Source organism: Antechinus flavipes, chromosome 1, assembly GCF_016432865.1.
Source record: "Antechinus flavipes isolate AdamAnt ecotype Samford, QLD, Australia chromosome 1, AdamAnt_v2, whole genome shotgun sequence".
Classification (NCBI taxonomy): domain Eukaryota; kingdom Metazoa; phylum Chordata; class Mammalia; order Dasyuromorphia; family Dasyuridae; genus Antechinus; species Antechinus flavipes.
The window spans coordinates 497,751,307-497,766,011 of NC_067398.1; the positions used below are offsets into that span (position 1 = coordinate 497,751,307).

At 33.8% G+C, this 14,705-nt stretch overlaps 2 protein-coding genes across 5 annotated transcripts in view; one reads left to right on the forward strand and one right to left on the reverse strand.

Moving 5' to 3' along the window:
* Positions 1–4,696, forward strand: part of USP14 (ubiquitin specific peptidase 14) — a 35,238-nt gene extending 30,542 nt beyond the window's left edge. For 2 of the 3 annotated variants that reach the window (XM_051970365.1, XM_051970366.1), the window contains 4 exons: positions 301–429; positions 1,817–1,877; positions 3,211–3,318; positions 3,458–4,696. In XM_051970365.1, the coding sequence (XP_051826325.1) occupies positions 301–429; positions 1,817–1,877; positions 3,211–3,318; positions 3,458–3,609 (450 nt within the window). In that variant the 3' untranslated portion in view covers positions 3,610–4,696. Of the gene's footprint in view, positions 1–300; positions 430–744; positions 858–1,816; positions 1,878–3,210; positions 3,319–3,457 lie in introns of those variants that run through there. The other variant, XM_051970367.1, reaches the window with a different exon arrangement.
* A 1,700-nt stretch (positions 4,697–6,396) lies between these two features.
* Positions 6,397–14,705, reverse strand: part of THOC1 (THO complex subunit 1) — a 57,258-nt gene continuing 48,949 nt past the window's right edge. For both annotated transcript variants that reach the window (XM_051970364.1, XM_051970363.1), the window contains exons 18-21: positions 13,969–14,052; positions 8,275–8,422; positions 7,324–7,402; positions 6,397–6,803 (exon numbers count right to left, since the gene is read on the reverse strand). In XM_051970364.1, coding sequence (XP_051826324.1) covers positions 6,508–6,803; positions 7,324–7,402; positions 8,275–8,422; positions 13,969–14,052 — 607 coding nt within the window. In that variant the 3' untranslated portion in view covers positions 6,397–6,507. The remainder of the gene's footprint in view (positions 6,804–7,323; positions 7,403–8,274; positions 8,423–13,968; positions 14,053–14,705) is intronic.

The window sequence follows — 14,705 nt, forward strand, 5'->3', positions numbered from 1 at the left end:
AATTACTTATTTAAACAGGACAGAACCTAAATATCGCTTTGACTAATAATCCCCAAGAAAGTAAAATTCTAAAGCAAAAAAGAATTATTTTCCCAATTACTTGTTCTTGTGTATTAGGTTTATATTTTGTTTACTCTCAAAAGTTTCAATTTGAAAAAATTGGGATAAAGGTGAGCTCATGTTATCAAAACTTTTCCCCTTTTTCCCCTTTAATCTTGTGAAGGATATTTCTATTATTTTTTCCTCCAACAGTTTTTACATCTACTCTATCCTTTCCCCCTTTTCTATTTTTATATATAGGACGTTAAATTTCCTCTTATGTTGGATGTATATGAACTATGTACACCAGAACTTCAAGAAAAAATGGTATCCTTTCGGTCAAAATTCAAGGATCTAGAAGACAAAAAAGTAAATCAACAGCCAAAGACAGTAAGTTTATTCTGATAATTTTTCAATGTTAGTTTAATATTTAAAATTCAGTGGTTTTTTTAAATGACCTTAGGTGGAAACTAACCTTAGCTTAAAAATCAAAAATTCTTACAGTAGCCCACATTGGCAAATATATCTGATGTTAATAGTCCTTTAAAGTTTATTTTACATTCTTAAGAGATAAGAACTATAAACATGATCTTTGGTCATGAGGTGTATTCCATTCCTTACAAGTACAATATGCTTCATGTTTTTTGTTTTTTTTTTATTCCCATACCATTTGCAGTTTATAATTTATGTCTCCTTTCTTCTGAGGTTCTCAAAGCACTTCACAGAAACTCACTTAGCCCTTTCAACATGCCTGTAAAATAGGTATGTTATGTTGTTTTTCCTTATACAGTATAGGATCATCCCCATTTTATAGATTAAAAATGAAGGCATAGAAAGTCAGTTCAAGGCCACTTGAGTTCCATCTGTAGGAATGCTATAACTCTAAAATCATAATTCTGTAAGACTTACTGATTACAAAGTGGCTTTTTTTTTTCTTGGTATGTCTATATTTGTATAGATATTTCTATATGTTGTAACTATGTCTGTATTTTGTTCTTGCAGTTTATGTTTCATGAAAATATATACTTAAACCCAAGTCTTTTAAAGGTAGTATCATATGTCAACTGAACTAAAGCAGATTGTGCAGAGAAGAACTTTGCTTTCTTGTGATATAAAAGACCATTCTGTAGCTATTTCCTTCAGTATCTTAAAAGTTATGAAGAAAATTAAAAACAGCCTTCAAATTTGATTTGGCTATCAGGGATTTTGTTTTGTGTTTCTATCAGTTATTGATTAACTTGGAGTTTTGGAGCATGTTCCACACCCCCAATCCCACTTGCCTACAAGTAAATATACTGTGCCTCTTCCAGTATAAATACAGTAAATTTGGGTTTCTTCCTTCCAACAAGTGGCCATTGCTATGAAATAACATTTTAAGTGCTTTGAGTTCTTGGATGAAAGGTATAAGAGAAGTAGTTTAGGTACATCTGGTTTGTGTTTCCATTATTAAAAGAACCCAATTTTACTGCTAAAAGGAGAACTTAGGTTTTCACAGACTTTCATTTGGGACAGGACAGTTATGTTATCTTTATTTATACTGTTAAAAAAAAAATACCCTCTTCATTTTCTAGAAGTACTAATGGTATCCATTAAACTTTGGTTTCCCACTCACCTAGGTGGTTTATTGCTACATAACAGTATTTTTCCATTTTAGACCTTTTTTTGTTTTTAAATATTTTATTTTTAAAATATAGAGACTGTAGACTTATACTGTTATTTGAGAATATTAATTGATAATTTATGATTCAGAATTATAGTAATATCTTTTTCTTTACAGTTTAGCAAAAGTGGTGGTGCACAGAAAGAAGTTAAATATGAGCCATTTTCTTTTCCTGATGGTAAGAGAAACTTTTTTCCTTATTGTTTCTGTAAATTTATTATTGGCACACAAAAATTCTTGTGGATGTCAGCTATCTAGACTAAACTTATTTTTGCTTACTACATCCCAACTTGGATTCTGCTTTGCAGTTAAGCAAGTCTTCTTTCCTTCCCCTTTGTCATATTTCATATTTGTTTTCTACCTTTGTTGATATTAACAAATCAAGAGTAGGGCATATCTCCTTATCTGAACTTTTACATCTTCAGCACTTTTGTGCCTTTCAAATAAATGCACTTCTATGTTACTGTTTGTAATAGTAGTATAGTAGGCTTTAAGTGTTGCAATGACTAGAGCCCAGGGACTTTAGTTTAAGAAGACTGAGTTCATATACTGTCTCAAACACTTCTTAGTTGTGTGATCCTAGGTAAAATTCTTGACCTCTCTCAACTTTAGTTTTCTCATCTGCAAAATATGAGTATTGGCACGTACTTCACAACGTTATTCTGAGCAAAATGCTTTGCAAAACTTCAAGCGTTATATACCTGTCAGCTGCTATTAGCATTTATAGTTACCTATATATGTTATTTCCCCACCACGCTATGAACTCCATGAAGGAAGCTCTCATTCCTTCTTAAACTTTGTATCTTTCCCCAGCTTCTAGCATAGTGCTTGTACATTGTAGTTCTTTTAGCAGACATTGTTTGAAATTTTATTGTCCAGTTCCTATCTTTCAGTTTAAGACTTCTTTCTTCCATGACTCCCTTGATTAATATGAGGCCATAGTGCCCTCTTCCGTCTTGGTGATGTTGAATGTGGACTGTGGGTTACATGTGGATTATAACACTCCCGAGTATGGTCTGAACTAGATTAATATTAATTGGCAATTAATTAAGATTAATTGAGAATAAATTAAAATTAATTTAACAAAATATATTAATAAAAGATAGATGTGGTCAGATGTGTATCCTTAATTATAGTTTAATGGCACCTGTTTCTATTTGAGATTAAGATTACTGGTCTATATAATTATGTGCCCATGTCTCTATTGCTTTGCACCAAAATACTTATGATCATGATGGTTATAATAGCTAACATATAGTACTTGTTATATGCTAGGCTCTGTGCTGTAATGCTTAGAATTATCCCATTTGATCCTCACAGGGACTGGGAGACAAGATGGTATTTTATAGACAAGGAAATTTGAGTGACTTGCCAAGGCTCACATAGCTAATTTCTGAGACTGAATTTTAACTTACATATTCCCGACTTTAGGCCCAATGCTATTTACTATGCCACCTTGCTCCATGTATTAATTTTTTCATCTATGTGAATGTATTTTTTTTTTTTTTTAGATATTGGCTCTAATAACTGTGGTTATTATGATTTACAAGCAGTGCTAACACATCAGGGAAGGTCTAGTTCGTCAGGCCATTATGTATCATGGGTGAAAAGGAAACAAGGTAATATATATATATATATACACATATCTGTATTTTTTTTTGTTAGAATCTATTAGTATCTATTTTCAGTGCCTTATTCATTGAAAGGAATTATGTAGTAATAATTTTACCTTTCCCCTCTCTCTCTCTTGTTATTTAGATGAATGGATTAAGTTTGATGATGATAAGGTCAGCATTGTTACACCAGAAGATATCTTGCGGTTATCTGGTGGTGGAGATTGGCACATAGCTTATGTTCTATTATATGGGCCTCGCAGAGTTGAAGTAATTGAAGAAGAAACTTCACAATAATCTTCATCTTAGCTATCTGACTAGGTGTGGAATAAATGTTGTTCGTTGATCATTTCTAAACCCCAGAGCTTTAGAAGAAATTTTAGGTGGTTCTACATGGTTTCCCCTCATGTGGAGCCAAGAGGGTGAAATCAGACTTGAAATTTGTTCCATGTATTAACAAAACTAAAAACAGGATACACAGAAAAAAGAGTTTATCTTTGGACTCTGCTGCCCCTGTATCAAAGTAGCAAACAGGAAGACTTTTTTTTTTTTAAAGGCTTATTTCTTGTGTAATTTTTTAAAAAATTCTAAATGGAAATGCCTTTCAACCACTACCTTCTGTCCTAGTGTTTAATTTCTCTTTCTGCCTTTTCCAGTCCAAGATTCAGCAATCAGATATTTATTGCACACCTATTATTCCATCATTTGTTGTTATTCTTGCATGGTTCAGACCACCATTCAATAGCTGCCCATCCTTTTGCCTTATCTAACAAAGTTTTGCCAGAAGGTGGAAGGGAGAATGTTGCCCTTGTTGTGTAACTCAGTGCTGCTGCCCATAGCCCATGGAAACATGGCTACAATCAAGTATTTGTCCAGCCTGACCTGCTGACTCAGTCTGTTCTGTTGCTGGCATTTCATGACTTCAAAATAAATTGTGATCAATAACAGTACCTCTATGATTATAGTTTTCTCTGTCTCTATAGTGTGGTTATATAGATTTTTATTTAAATTTTTTGAAAATTGTTTTATTTTTCTCTAAAAAGAAAAAGGTGTTTTAGTGATTCATCACTTTTCAGAACATTTGACTCTTGCCCCATCCACACCCTGATTGGAATCAGTTTAAAAAGAAATAAATTAGGAATATTTCCACAGAAGATGACTACAAGTAACTGAAGATGTGAGTTTTCTTGATTCAGCTAAAGCCGTAAACATGTATCTTAAATTTGTCCTGGCAATGATGTACCTTATACATTGATTTTTATCTTCCATTTCAGTAAATTCGAATTAGCCTAGCCAGTCCTTCACTTAAAAATGTTTCTTTTGTAACCAATGAAACTGATTCCTTATATATATGTGTTTGTGTGTATAAAATTTTATATTTCCATTTCTTTTAGTCTTGATTAGTCTCTTGATAAAAGATATGCCATTCACATTTAAGCTACTTTTCCCTCAAAACGATTTCCCCAAGACAGGTTCACAAATATATTAGGACAGGGCTCTCACCCCAACTGGAAGTTATTCACCCTTCTTAGTTGATTAAATGGGTAGTAAGGGATTTAGTTAGGTGCAGTTCTGAGGACTTTGTATTTGTCCAGGCCAACAACTTGTATTCTCAACTGCAGCCAGGGAGCACTTTGTAGTAGTAGTCTGCAGAGAAAGCATAAGCATAAGAAAGCATAGTAGCATCCTTTCTTCAACCAGTCAGGGGTTCAAGAATAAAATTCCTCATTTGTCTCCCATTACTACAAAAACTCCTACAACCAGCCCTATTCTACACAAGGAGATTTTCCCCCCCTACTTTGTAGTTCATATTAATTGCCCAAATATAAAAGGTCAGAAAATGCTTTACAGTGAAGGAAAGTTAAAATTTATTTGTATGCCTTCAAAGATAGTGTTTTGACTTTTCAGATTTGTAGTCTTAGTGGTGAGATTCTCATTTGATTGTGAGAACAACTTTGTGTGGTTGATAAAACAGTATTTCTGACAAGCAGAATTCCTATCGGAACAGAAAGCATGTTAGAGATAGGACAAGGATATTATAGATAGATAGGTTTTACACTTTAGGAGACTACTTTTTACTTGATAAAGATTGCGTAAGGTATGAAGGTGATACTTGTTCAAATCAGAGAATTTACTAATACACCTTTACATGAAATTTGTTAACGTTAGCCATTAGCACTGTGTTTCATTTGATGTTTATCTTTGTTCAGGAGATCAGTGTAGTTCAGCAGTGTAAATGTAGGCATGTTAACCAAAAATTTAAATACCTCTCCTTTTTCACTTTGTGTTTAACTTTTAAGTTCATATGGTGACTACTACTATGCTAGAGCTAGATGGAGGATTAAAAAATCAACTCACCTCAATACATATTAAATATAACCAAATTATGCTGCTCGAGTAAAAAGCAAGATTTAGGAAATCATCTTGTCTAGTGCCCTCTTTTTGCAGATGAAAAGAGAACTTAAGTGACTTGGCTATAAAAGTCACAGTAGCAGAGGACGAATTGGAAGCATTCCCTGGAACAGTGAGAAGGGTCATCTAGAAGATTTCCACTTTACTAGAAGGGTCTTTGTATGAAAAAAGGCATTCAAATGTTACTTGTCTTCATGTGTACTGTTGTGTACTGTTTTGGAAACCATGTTGAAAGAGCCAGTTAATTTAATTCTTAAATTGATCCTTAAATCAATTTAAATGTTTACAGAATAATTCAAATATTTTCCAGTGAAGATGCTCACTAGTAATCTGTACTGCATAGGAGCCCAGATATTATGTTATAAATGTTGTCAAATAGTATTTATTATGGGAATCCTAGAATGGTACATATATTAAAATAATATCAAGATTCTTAAAAATTAAGAATCTCTTAACATTGCCTATTAGTTCGAGATTTTGTATTTTACCAATGAAAATGTAGTCTTTCTTACATGTTTGTTTATTCATTCAACTTATGAAAAAATATTATATACACTGTATTCCCTGCAATCATCATATTTTCTTGACCGATATCTGAAATTGGTTTTCCCCTTACTTTCAAAATTAAGACATTGTTTTACTGTCATTAAAGCACTAACCAACATACACAAATGTTATAAAAAATGTTTATTGTTTACCAAAACAAGTGAATCTCTTATCAAATGCTGCTTGGTAACAAAATCTTATCACAGTTTTAATTAAAAAAATATAATAAGAAATAAGTTAACTACTTGTTTCAGTGTCATTAGTTAGACTCTCTGCAAGGTCGCTTAATCCAGATTTATTTAATGCATTTATGAGATTCTCAGGTGTTGCATGTATTCCCTCTTGATCCTGCCATGCAACTAGCAACTGCTTAGCTCTCATCTTCACATCCTCACTGTCAGACTCAATCTGTCTTATATCAGAGTCTTTCATTTCTAAGTATGGAGCCAATATTTTCCACTGTTCTCCCAGCTTGTTGGCATACAGATCTATTTGGTCTCCTGTTACAGGTTTGTCAAGCCGAACATCAGGACCTAGAAAAGACAAATAGGGAAAGTTAGACCACATTCTTTCTGCTCAAAATTATGGTGACGCTATATGACTGATAAAATAGAGACACCACCATTCATTTTTAGCCTGCCAAGCACACAAAATTGAAATCTTAAGTTTTTAGATTTCTAATTACAGATATAACATTCTCTGAAAATTCAAGCTTTTAATCCAAATTGTGTTCTTATGAAAATTAAATTTTATCTTAATCCTGAATAAAAAACAAGCTTTCATTGCCTTGGAAAATAATTTCTATTTTTTACTGTATAATTTTTTTAGCCATTGTTTTTTACAAACAGAAAACCTAACAATTTATTGCATCACAAGTTTTTCTATGAATAAAACTTCTCAAGCTCTTCAGAGTATTCATAATTTCACTAGAAGAAATGAGCATATATTGGAGATAAAACTGATTAATTAAAAAGCAACAAATTCAATGAAAGGTTTTTGAATAGATGCAAGTTTCAGTTTTTAACGGGAGTATGAAGAGAAACTAACACTTACTCTCATTATTTTCCTTCAATAAAGCATCATTATCTTCCTCATCTTCATCTTCACCTGTTTTTATTTCTTCAGAAGGAGGCTAAAAGTTAAAAAAGCAATCCTTTTAAACTTTCTTTTAAGTGAAATGTACAGAAATTGGGAAGCAGTGAATACAGTTGTTAGAAGATTAGAATGCAGGATCTTTACTCCCTAGAAATACACTCAGTATACCTCAGTAAAAGAGTAGGTACACTTGAATTTTTCTTCTTCCAAGAATGACCTTTGATCTGAGAAAGACTGAATAAAAATGGTTAACAGGAGGTAGACTTAAGTGGGTAGCATATCAAACAAACTACTCACAATCCACCCCTAAAAAATGTATGTCTGAAAATCCCACTGAACTTTGTGTTCTGCTTTCATCAGACCATCAGAGCATTGTTAGTTCTGAATCCTAAATGGTTTTACTTTAAAGATATGTGAATATTTATCTTGAAAATAACTTGAGAAAGGATTAAAAAGATATTTACTGAACTCCTATCCTACTAAGACTGAAGCATTAATTGGAAAGAGGATGAATAAACAAAAAAATAAAAAAGTTGTCCTGAAGTATTTGAAGGGCAGCTGTGGAAGAGTTGTCCTTAGTAAAGAGGACAGAACTTCCAACCAGAGGGTAGAAAATGGAGATGGAGGTAAGTTTTTCTTGAAAAATTAAGAGCAAAACAACTAGACTACTTTGAAAAGTGGCTAAATGATTTTTACTAGACTTTAAGGTCATGCTATAACAGATTTTCAAGAAACATAAATATCACATAGCTTAGTCATCAGCTAGAATCTTAAAAAGGAATTTTGAGGGCTTTGCAATTAAATGGTGCAGATATAGAGGATAAACATTCACATCTTATGATGCTGGAGTTAGACCCCACATAGAGGAGGTTATAAATTCTTCAAGCAAATAAAAACAAAAATACTTACTGGCAACTCCTTGGCTAGTTTTATAACCATATTTTCTAGATATTCTGGCAAACTTTTAAACTGCTGGTTGGTAGGTTGGAAGAAGTGTGGACTACGACGTGCTAACAGCCTCAGAGCTCTCCATCCATAATTGGAGTTATTCACAGCCCTATAAAATACAAAATGGATGCTATTGTTATCATTTGTAGTTAAAATACTAAAGTACATCAACACTCCTATCTTCATTAATGATTCTAATGGCTGAGGTAAAGCACTGCCATCTAATCTAGAAACACATGTCTGTTATATTTATTCCAATTTATAAGGACAAAAGAAATCCAAAGACTTTAGAATCTACAGTTGGAGATGGACTTTATTTTCTAGAACACATGCAACTACATTATTTTCGTTTTACTTAGTCATAGTTTTATTTGAATACTTAGATGCTTCTACAACCAACTCAGTTCCTAGCTAGAGTCTCCCCAGAGTCTCAGGGCAGGAATCACTAAAGCCCTCCTCCTTCAACTGTCTTTGAGATAATCTTGAATTGGATGTTCACTAAACATCTCCTATTCCTACCTTTCTTATTTCTAAAGAAGGCAACACCATCTTCTCTGTTCCTCAGGCTCATAATCTAATCATTCTTTCACCCTCTTCCCACCCCCTCCTTCAAACTGTGGCCAAGGCCTGATGACTTTGCCTTTGCACCATCTCTCAAATATGATACCTCCTGTGCTTTAAACACGTCTATCCACCTAGTGCAGGCCCTCATCAAGCCTTCATTATTGCAACAGCTTGCTGGTGGTCTGCCTGCACGCCAATCTATCATCTGAATAAGTCTGACTACGTCAACCACTTCCCCACTCAATAAACTTCAGTAGCTTTCTACTGTCTCCATAATCCTATACAAATTGTTTGGCATTCAAAGCCTTTCGTAACCTAGCCCCCTTTTCCTTTTTTTACTTTCTTACTTCCTGACATACTTTTAGACCCAGTAATAATGGCCTCCTCGCTATTCGAGGAAAAAAATATTCGCTCAGGCCTTTCCCTTTGTCTCCCAGGCCTAAAATGCTCTTCCTCCTCTACTCAGATTAGTAACTTCCTTGGCTTCCTTTAAGTCCCAAATAAATTTCTCTTTTACTGAAAGCCTCCCCCAACCCCTGTTAATTCCAGTGCTAGCTTCCCTATGCTGATTATGTAAAGTCTGTCATTTATGTATTTATTTCTATGTTGTCTCCTCCATTAGACTGTAAGCACTTTGAAGGCAGGAACTGTTAGTTTTTTTTTTTTTAAATCTTTCAGTGATTAGCACAGTGCCTAGCACACAGTATGTATAATGTATATAATGTATGGTAAGCCATAGCTATACTGCATTTGTATTTTTATACAGGGTAATGTTTTTATTACACATGTAGTAATTTTAACTACCTGCAGAAGTGAACCATGTCATCTTTGAGAAATTCATATCTGAAACTGAATTTTGAATCCTAGTAATTTAAGCAGTGCTACTTAACTGTTAGTATGTACAAAGCTGATCGCCGTAACATAATACTTTATATTGTTGCCTTTCCTCATTACCAACTTCATTTTTACAGTTAAATCAGGGCAAAAGCAACCAAAAATCATAAGCAGTAAAGCATAAATTTTATTCTACTCTCAAAGTCCATCAAAATATGCCTACTCCTTAATAAAAACATGTATTTCAGTGTTATATACAACAGTGCTCCTGAAATATGGTAAGATGTAGCAGCAGAGAAAGTAGTCACCCACAGTCCATAAAAAATCAAAAAGTCTAATATTTATGTGGCAACTCAATTTGTTATGTTCTAAATGATTTAAATGATTATAGGGAGACTCCAGCTAGGAATTGAGGTGGTTGCAGAAGCATATAAGTATTCAATTACAATCGGGATTAAGTGAAATAAAAATAATTTACTTGAATGTTTTCTAGAAAATATAGTGTATCTCTAACTGTAGATTTTAGTCTATACATTTCTTTTGTCCTTATAAATTGGGATGAATATAATAGAGCATTCTATAATACCATCAGCTATCAGTGTTTCTGTTTACTTATACTCAAAGAGTATCTTACTGGAAATAAATTGTTTTAATTGCTCATTTGATCAATTCTACATTTATCTTATTAACATTTAGTGCTTAATAATATTAACACAAGTAAAGGAGAGATGAGTGTTTCAGAAACAGAAGACAACCAATGAGTATAAAAGCCTCAAGATGGATAGCGTAGTGGATAGAGTGCTGGACCTTAAGTCAGAAGACCTGAGTCCAAATGTAACCTCAGATACTAACTGCATGACCCTGGTAAGTCTTTTAACCTCCCTTTGTCTTAGTTTTTCTCATCTGAAAAATGGGAATAACAACATTTATTTGCAAGTGGAGAATAAATGAAACATTTGTAAAGCTTGTTATTAATAACAAAACAAGGACAGTTTGGCTGAATTATAGAATGAAAGGGAGAGAAGTAATGTATAATAGGAATGGAAAAATGGGTTGGGCCAGGTGGTGTAGGGCTTTAAAAATTAGAGAAAGCTTATGTTTGATGTTAGATGCAGTTGGGAGCTTTTGGAGTTTACTGCATTAGGAAAGTGACACGGTCAGAAATATATTTCTTTGACTATCTAAAAAATAGATTGAAGAGATGATAGATGATATAGAACAATAAGTTGCAGAGTAGTTACAGATGTATACTGATAGAGACAACAATTTCCTCACTGAGATTTCCCTATACCAACAAAATCACAGGTTTGGAACAAGAAAAAAAATTGTTAGAAACATCTCTCTAAATCAAATCTGAATTGATCTAACTTTTTATCCATTGTTCTGAGTTTTATAACTCTTCCCACTCTACTCCCCCCTCCTTCTTCTAACTTTCTAACATCACTCCAACCAGAGAAGGATAATCCTGCTTCAACTGACAGCTCTTCAAATACTTGAAGAGCCATATTATTCTCCATCCTATTCCTTCCCCTTCTCACCAAGTACAGCCTTGAGGGCTGAATTTGGTCCACCACCTAGTTTTAGATGGTCTGGGAGGTGAAAATGTTCACATTTTTAAGTAAAGTTACATTGATGTTACCTTTAAAAATGTAAAAACCATTCTCAGCATGTGAACTATAAAATAATCAGGTTCTTGGGCAATTATTTGCCCTAGTTCCTTCAAATGATCATGATATGGAATGGTCTTGAAATCCTTTATCGTCCTCTGCACGCTTTCCAGCTTCTCAAATTATGAATTATGGTGTCCTGAACTGATAGGATATTCCAGATGTGTTCTGATGAGGACAACTGTCAATCCTCTGTCCTGGATGTTCTTCCTCTCTTAATGTAGCTTAACACTAGTTCTTCTGACTTCCTTATTACAACACTGATCCATGTTGACCTTGCAATTCACAAACATTTCTCCAATTTTTTTTTTCACAGACTTCTTGTTATATAGTCATTGTGCATGTATTTTATACTTTTGAGGTTGAATTCTGAATCAAAGTCTGTAATTTTCCTTTTACCTGCCCTGGTTTTTACACTCAGTTCTGGACACCACATTAAAGGATGGATACTGACAAACTGGAGAGTATCTAGTTGTGAAGGGGAATGGAAATCATAGCATAGAAAGTTCAGTGAAAGGAAGATGCTGGGGTTATTAAGCCTGGAGAAGAGAAGAAGAAAGGGTTAGGGAAAAGGGAAGAATATGATGACTATTTTCAAGCATCTGAAAGATGGCTATGTGGAATGGGGAGTAAATTTGTTATGTTTATGTCCCAGAGGACAAAACTAGAAGCAAAAGATTGTAATAAAGATGATTTAGGCCTAATTTTAGGAAAAACATTGATCATTAGAGCAATCCAAAGTTTGCTTCATAGGGTGGTGGGTTCCCCTTACTTGAGAGTCTTCACACAAAATCTTGTTCTTTGTTGGGGACATTGCAGAAGAGTCTCAATCAAGTATGGCTTGAGTTGGAGCTGTGTACCTTTTAACACTGGGATTGGATGATAGAGTGAATAATGCTGCTGCTGTTAAGTTTTAAGATTTGGTAATTGTAGGGATTTGGTTTTTGTGAATTCAGAAATTAAGGCAGCTGCTCTCAATATAGAATTGCTGGACAATTCTCAGATGAAGAAATTAAAACTATTTATAGTCATATGAAAATATGCTCCAAATCATCATTAATCAGAGAAATGCAAATTAAGACAGCTCTGAGATACCACTACACACCTGTCAGATTGGCTAGAATGACAGGGAAAGATAATGCGGAATGTTGGAGGGGATGTGGGAAAACAGGAACACTGATACATCGTTGGTAGAATTGTGAACACATCCAGCCATTCTGGAGAGCAATTTGGAACTATGCTCAAAAAGTTATCAAACTGTGCATACCCTTTGATCCAGCAGTGTTACTACTGGGCTTATATCCCAAAGAGATCTTAAAGAAGGGAAAGGGACCTGTATGTGCCAAAATGTTTGTGGCAGCTCTGTTTGTAGTGGCCAGAAGCTGGAAAATGAATGGATGCCCATCAATTGGAGAATGGCTGGGTAAATTGTGGTATATGAATGTTATGGAATATTATTGTTCTGTAAGAAATGACCAGCAGGATGAATACAGAGAGGACTGGTGAGACTTACATGAACTGATGCTAAGTGAAATGAGCAGAACCAGGAGATCATTATATACCTCAACAAAGATAGTGTATGAGGATGTATTCTGATGGAAGTGGATTTCTTCAACAAAGAGATCTAATTCAGTTTCAATTGATCAAAGATGGATAGAAGCAGCTACACCCAAAGAAAGGACACTGGGAAATGAATATAAACTGCTTGCATTTTTTTTTTCTTCCCAGGTTATTATACTTTCTGAATTCAATTCTCCCTGTGCAACAAGGGAACTGTTCGGCTCTGCACACATATACTGTATCTAGGATATACTGTAACCTATTTAACATGTATAGGACTGCTTGCCATCTGGGGGAGGGAGGGAAGAAAAAAATAGAAACAGAAGAGAGTGCAAGGGATAATGTTGTAAAAAAATTATCCTGGCATGGGTTCTGTCAATAAAAAGGTATTAAAAAAAATACATATATATATACATATACATATACATATACATATATATATATACACACACACACACAGAGAGAGAGAGAGAGAGAGAAAGAGAAAGAGAGAATTATTGGATATAGTTGGCAGCTTGAGAAGGTACAGTCTGTGGAAAATGAGAAGGGGAATCTAAGAGAAGAGCAGAATGATTACTGGGTAGAAGTGATAGCACTTGGGAGGTTTCATACTAAAATTTGAGAGAGCAAAATTAGCAGATGTCGATACACTTGGGAGTGGCCAAAAGTCTTAAATATCAGAAGCAGAATGCTCAAGATTGGAGGAACATAATTCATAACTCATAAACTGGTGCCCAATTCACCTGAGTACAAACTACTCTCACTTAGGCATTAACTTATTACTTAGGCATTTTCAAAATTTCTAATTGTACCCAGAAAAAGATTATTTTGCACTATTTTGTCAGAACCAGTTCTACCCTGCCTGTAACAACTGCAAAGAACTCATCTTATTAAGAACATGAAACAAGGCCGACACCCAAGATAACATTATTCTAATGATTTACACGAAAGTTTTTTTTTTTTTTTGAGATCTAAGCCTTTCTAAAGATGGAAGGAAATTTAAAAGTATATTATGAGAAACATTACTTACTTATATTCATTTTCAACCATATTCTCTGGGTCTGCCTGTTCAATGGCTTCTTCAAAAAATTCTTCCAAAGTTGGCATATATTCCCTGTTCATTGGAAAAGAATTCAAGATTTCATATTTGTAATTGTTTTCTTCCTATAGCTATCTTATACTTTTTCAAAGGACATCTTATCTTAATGAGAGAATATAGAAAGGAAGATTTTCATTTTATATTATCTCATAGTCAGGGGTCTGTCATTTTAAAAGAATATTTTGATAATTATATTTCAACACAATTGGTTTTCTCCGCAATTTTACATATTTTATTTTATGCATCTAAAAATATTATAAGAAGAGGTTTACAAGCTTCATCATTCTGCCAAAGGGGTCTGTGGAACAGAAAATATGAAGAATTTCTACTTAAATGTCTCCAAACAAGCATTACACTGGTTTAACAAATATATGTGTACATACAGATATATGTTTGTTTATTTTTTTTTCCATGGCAGGGAAAGGGAGGAAAGAATAGAGCCCAAGAGGAGGATAAAAAAATGAAGGAGGAATCTGGTAATCTTTTTTCCTAAGTCCAGATTTTAAAGGGTACAATGAATAATTCAACTCTTATATAAGAGTTGTAAAGTTTCTCAATTCATGTCTTGTCATTCATCAAAAGAAAATTTTTCAGATTTTGTGATATAAAATATTTTCCAACCTTTAATTTTTTTTTTGTTTACCATTTAGATTTAATGTTAACTACAC